We start from the raw sequence: 5,738 nt of genomic DNA on the forward strand, positions 1-5,738 counted from the left end.
ATCATATCATATAAACATTGTTGCTGTTTTATCAAAAATAGCTTTACCTGCATTTTAACCTGTGTTTTATGAACATGGTTAGTTTATTTTTTGACACATGCTGACTTAAAACAGGAAGAGCATGAAGCTGTTCAGCCTTTGTGCACATTATGAGATACTGTACCTTAAATGAGCTTAACATATGTTGCAACAAAGGTAAGATCTTTTGGTTTATGCAGACCAACCAAATTAAAAAAACAAACAAAATAAAAAACAGGAGCATTTGTAAACAGATCTTCAGCAGGGTCATTCCTACCCTTTGCCCCTTCTCTGGACACACTCCTGATCTACAGACATTCCTTAGATTGTTAATGATAAAATTAATAATAATAATAGCTTTCACTGTCAGAATATGTACATACCAGATGCACAACCACCTCAAATATCTATGGATTTTTGCTACATGAAAGTCCCTTGTTCCTCTTCCTCAGCCCATGAAGACTGTCTCCGTTAACAAATCCTCCTCCTGTCATTTCTTCCAGTGAATGAAACAGTTTAAGTGTAACAGCAGTTGATTTGTCTGCCTCATCCACTTAAGATTGTTTAAAAACTGCCAAAAATGCACATTCATGGGGTTCTCTTTCCCTCTTCACAGTCCTCCTCCTGCTGCCAGGATGCCATGCTGATGGCCTGGGCTAAAGATGTGATAAGAGAGGTCAGACCAATGAGGTAGCCATCCTCCCTGCTCCCTTCAGACCATGGGACGTTGTGTCGGAGCTCCCAGGAGTCAGGCAGAGGTGTTGTCTTTCCGAAGTCTATCATCCACACGCTGGCCTTGCTGTGGTCATGGACAAAGAGAAGCGAGCTGCCAATCACCTGATCAATTCAAACATATAAAAGTATTGTAAGATTAATCTGAGCAAGGTGAACGTAAACTGCGGCTGTTATGAATTCATGTGTTCAGCTCTCAGTTAATGACATTTATCGCACAATTTTACAAGCGTCGTCTGTACATGTAAACCAACCTCATGAGTTCTGAAAAAAGGTGAATTCTTCAGTGCGTCATTCAGGGCCAGGAGTCTGGAGTGGTATGCTCTCTGAGAACACACATGGGTGCAGATGTGGTTTAGCAGCAGCAAATGGTGCAGCTATGACAAATCAAAATATTAAAGGGGGACCTACTATGCTTTTTGTTATTTTACCTTTACAGTGGTGGATGCTTATTTTAAACAAGGCCACACAGGTCCCTGTATAAAACATATGAGGACTATTTTGGATCATGATTCATACAAAGTTCTGGTGGCAGAGGCCAGTAACAAAAATATGAAGTTGAAAATGAGCATCTGCAAATTGAAGACAGTGAGACATGTGAATGAACAGAATGACGAAGTAATGTTTCATTTTGTTTTGAAATTTCTATTTCAGTTTTCAGCTCTTCTGAATAATTTTATTTTGGTAAATGGCTGTTGTTGGTTTGTTCTTTCTAAACCGCTCAAAATCAATGCCTGTGTGGTTTGTGTGGTCAATAACTGTCGATATGCACTGCTGGCACCACTTCTGCCATCATGGTTTGCATTTCTCTGCACTTTCCCCTCCCAACCAGACAGAGCATAGCATCCCCACTTTTTCCATTTGTTTGCACATAGAGGACTGTGTTCAGTATGTGTTTTGAAGCTGCTTGTTCTGTTTTATTTTGTGGTTATCAACCAGTTTTACAATTATTTCTGCTTATTGTGATATGATTTCAGATGTGTTTTCTAAAGGAAAGGTGGTGCTAGTTAACTAGTGTTTCTTTATTAGACAGAACTGACCAGAGTGTTCAGCTGACTCCTGGTGAAGTAAAGCAATACCTCAGTGACCTGAGATAAAGTCTGAATCTTTCTGAAGTCCCGCTGGACGCTGCCATCCTCCATCTGACTCACAGAAAGAGAAACACAAGTCAAATTTTAAACTGATACTTTTGATTAAAGTACATTGTGCAGTTCCTCTTCTGGCCTTCATTCCTACCATAATGCCCTCTATCCTGAAGCCCAGCGTGGACGTAGAACTGATTGAATCCCTCCACTGGAGGTAGCGCCATTTGGTCACCCCCTTCTGTGCATGTTCCTCCGCTGATGGAGCAGAAGGGTCCATATTCACCATCTTCTGGTACATGTCGCTCCGCAGGGGAGCTTTGACACGAGCTTTGATTAATTCCTCCTCTTGGTACGTTCTAACAAAGAAAATTCAGATACTAAGTTTTCACAAGGAGTTGCAGACTTTGTGAACAAAAACACCAAAATCAGATTGCAAATAATGACCTGGGTTATACCACTGTGACTGAAATTCAGGGGTAGTTGTAATTTGTAGCACTGAGCAGAAAGTGTGATTTTTAGACTATTGAAAGTCACACAGAGATCCCACCTACGGCAAGTATTTAACAATGTAAAACAGCCTAGTGATTGGAATTTAAGCTGAGCTTTTTGAAAAGCTTTTAAGCTTTTTGAATGTAAGAATCAACCTCATTGTGAACACTGAGAAGTATCTGAACCATTCAAAAAGACAGTTCCCGAATCCATCTGCTGATGAGGATTGCTCTGCATGATCAGAAGCTTTTGTCATTTTTTTAGGGGATTCAATAGAATAAAAGGTTAAAGTTAAGAAAATTGTGCATAAACTTCTATGAGTAGATGTCAACCAGTATAGCAAGAACATGAAATAAATACTTTATACCCAAATACCCCTCCTAAACATTAAAACTAGCATGGCCTATTATTCATGGAGTCTGATGTCTTCACATTTTCTCCCCCTAAAAATTTAGTTAGCCCCAGGTGTAACTAATATTGAAATCTTCTGCAATCAGGACTGGACCTAATTGTAGAGGAGGCCCTACCTGACGCCCATCTTGCAGTCCACGATGACTGGCCTCTTCAGGCCGCTCACCAGGTCCTCCAGGCGGATGTAGCGGTGCTCCCCTCTCGTGACCAAGCCATAGTACTGTGGGACAAAGGGTCTCAGCGGGTCTCTCATCAGGCACTCCAGGCACTTTGCCTCCACTTCATTGTACAGTTTTAGCACCTCGCCTCCTTTACTCACCTGGAAGTTACCTGATGGCACCAGCAAACAGCAAGGAGATATGAAAATATTCTTTCCATATGGTCAATAAGGCAAGGAAGCAAAATGAGGGAACCACCTGAGTTGAGTAAACTAAACTGAAAGGAGCACTACTGGTTTTAACCACTGTAGTCACTGTTTGATGACTAGTCCCTGTCCTAATAAAGCATCTTTTGAAGCACAAACAAAAACAGTGACTACATTTGTGAAGGGCTGATATACTGTAATGCAGAGCTGCAGTAATATTTACATATGAGTCAATATGAGCTAATGCTGGTAAACGGTAGAGGTGACATACTGTACATGTTATAGTGACTTCACTTCATATTTACAAGTCAAAAAGTTGATCTCAGAAAGCTTTGCAATCAATCAGCATCAATGTGATAGCTGCATCACCTGGAAATGTAATGACACCGGTTTCTGTGTGAGATAAACTGTAATACACATGCCTTGATGTCCAGCCAGCTGGACCCAGGAGCTCTGGCGGCTCATAGACCAGTGCATCATAGTCAGGAAGGTTTTCCAGGAGCGGCACTGAAGCGTAAAAAGAAAAGCAGATTATGTGAGAAGAATATTCCTGCCCAGTAGTTATCTAACATCTATTTTTTTTTTTTCGAAGGCCTGTTGTGCTCAGGGTGTGGAGCATACCTGTCAGGTAGGTTACATTCTTGATAAAGTGTAAAGCACAAAGACAAACACCGCAGGGAGTTCAGAGTGCCAAATTTACCTAAACAGGAATAGCAGCATGCATGCAAAAAGAAGCAGTTTAAGCTGGTTTGTTACTGCGAAGGGATAAACTTTCTTTATCGCAGTAGGAATAACACAGATGCCATTAATAGATGTCATTAATAAAAATTAACAATGGCTCATTTCTGTTTAACCGGTCCAGCAAATCATGACAGTGTGACACCAAGCAAGCGTGAATCATACGCAAACTTTGAAACCCAAGCAGCCGCATGATTATACGCGAGTTTCCTACTGTGAAACGTCAAAACATTTACAGTGAAAACATAGCTGTGGATCAGCTAAAAGAGGCACAGTGAGCTTTAAATCTCGGTGACTTGGAAAAAGGTTCATTTGTACATTTCATTTGACAAAAGCATAAAATAACTAAATGTCAAACTAATTTTGAATTCTTTGATTTCCCTCTTTAGGGAAACATTTAATTGTGTGGCCTTAAAGTCCTCTGAAAATGCACTTTAACAGTAACTTAAACGGCTGTTTTCAACAACCTGAACATTCCTCGACAGTTACTGTCTACTTTGTATATACACAAAACAGTTTCTAACAGACACAGACGGAGCCAGTGAAAAACCTAAACCCAAATCCAGCTGAAGCTGACCCAAGCATGCTCATTAGTGCACTGCTACAAAATGACAGGTTTGCTGTTTGGAGGAAATGTCTATATTATATCATATTTAAGCTTTAACCATTCAAATCATGCATGCCTCCATGTTAAATGCTACTATCTTGGTTTTAAATGTTTCGTAAACTCTTCAGTCCTGCTAATGCAGACTGTCAACTATTCAGTAGCTGACAATGCAAACACACTGTATTTAGAGCATACTTCCTATCATCCTCCCTCTGTTCATGCTTTACTCTCATATCTGCAGCAGCAGCAGCAGCAGCAGCCAGGCATGCAAACACCATTCAAATCTGACTTTGTCAAAGTCCTCTTTCAAGCCCATGCAAATCACCAGGACCACAGGTGCAAAGAACAGTTGAAAAATGTGGTTTTACTTTACTTCCATGGAAAACCAGAGCAGCCAGATGCATGAGCTGGTGCCACATCCCCCAGAAAAATGAGAACACACTTTAAAGCTGCATCCATCTATCTTGTGTTTTTGCCAGCTATTCTCACCTTCCTGAATGTCTTCCTTTTCGACCCAGCATCCTCTCCTTCACTGAAGACCTCGTCGCTCTCTGCCGAGGAGAGGTTGATGGAGGAAGAGGAGGAAGTGGACGAGTGCAAAAGCTTGGAGAGAAGGGGATGTGGGGAGGACCACTGTTGTGTTGTGGATTCCCCTGTCATTCCTGGCAGTTCCGCTGCCTCTTTATCATTCACTTGTAGGGTCTCCCCACTGTTTTTGTTATCTCCTTCTACTTCTGAAATAGTAGATCTTTCATCTTCATCCTCCTCTTCTTCTTTCCTCACTTTCTCAAAACTGGAGTTTCTACCTCTCCAGTGTTTCCCCTCAGCATTTGTAGCTTCTTCTTCTTCATCATCACCAAATTGCTCTTCTTTTTCAGTCTCCTCCACCCTTCTTTTCCCACTGCACCTTCCTCTCTCCCAGCCGTCTGTGTCAAACTCAAAGCTTCCCCCTAATCTCTCCTTCCTCCTCAGCCTCCATTTTGCCTTCACCCCTTCCCTTGCACATCTTGCTGTCAGCTCCTCTTTTCTTTCCGTGCCTTGAAGTTCATATGGCTGGCAAGCCATGTCTGAATTGTGCTGATCGTCCAACTCTTCATTCTCTCCCAGTCCGCCTATACACTGACTGTAAGGGGGGAAGCTTTTTGTTGACTGGAGACTGGGTCTGGATCTCAGTCTGACCAGCCTGCAGCTGGTGGACGGCCTGTCGCTGATTAAAAGATGTTGATGTGTCTTATCTGATAAGCTGGAATAACAGTCATTATCCACAGTTTGCTCATTTTCTGTCTCCATATTT

General features: G+C 41.7%; 1 protein-coding gene across 1 annotated transcript; it reads right to left on the reverse strand.

Moving 5' to 3' along the window:
- Nucleotides 1–1,256: 1,256 nt before the first annotated feature.
- On the reverse strand, nt 1,257–3,377 carry LOC115787156 (inositol-trisphosphate 3-kinase C-like). The gene is made up of 5 exons (XM_030739734.1): nt 3,371–3,377; nt 2,852–3,065; nt 1,987–2,191; nt 1,791–1,892; nt 1,257–1,322 (listed from the first exon to the last, which is right to left on the reverse strand). Exons 1-5 carry the CDS (start codon nt 3,375–3,377, stop codon nt 1,257–1,259), a joined length of 594 nt encoding a protein of 197 aa, XP_030595594.1.
- Between the last annotated feature and the right edge of the window lie 2,361 nt (nt 3,378–5,738).

This window comes from Archocentrus centrarchus, chromosome 10, assembly GCF_007364275.1.
Source record: "Archocentrus centrarchus isolate MPI-CPG fArcCen1 chromosome 10, fArcCen1, whole genome shotgun sequence".
NCBI lineage: Eukaryota > Metazoa > Chordata > Actinopteri > Cichliformes > Cichlidae > Archocentrus > Archocentrus centrarchus.

Coding starts and splice junctions, on each gene's coding strand:
- LOC115787156 (XM_030739734.1), bottom strand. Junction 2,192..2,851: donor GACTGCAAGATGGGCGTCAG/GTAGGGCCTCCT, acceptor TTTCTTTGTTAG/AACGTACCAAGAGGAGGAAT. Junction 1,893..1,986: donor TCAGGATAGAGGGCATTATG/GTAGGAATGAAG, acceptor TCTGTGAGTCAG/ATGGAGGATGGCAGCGTCCA.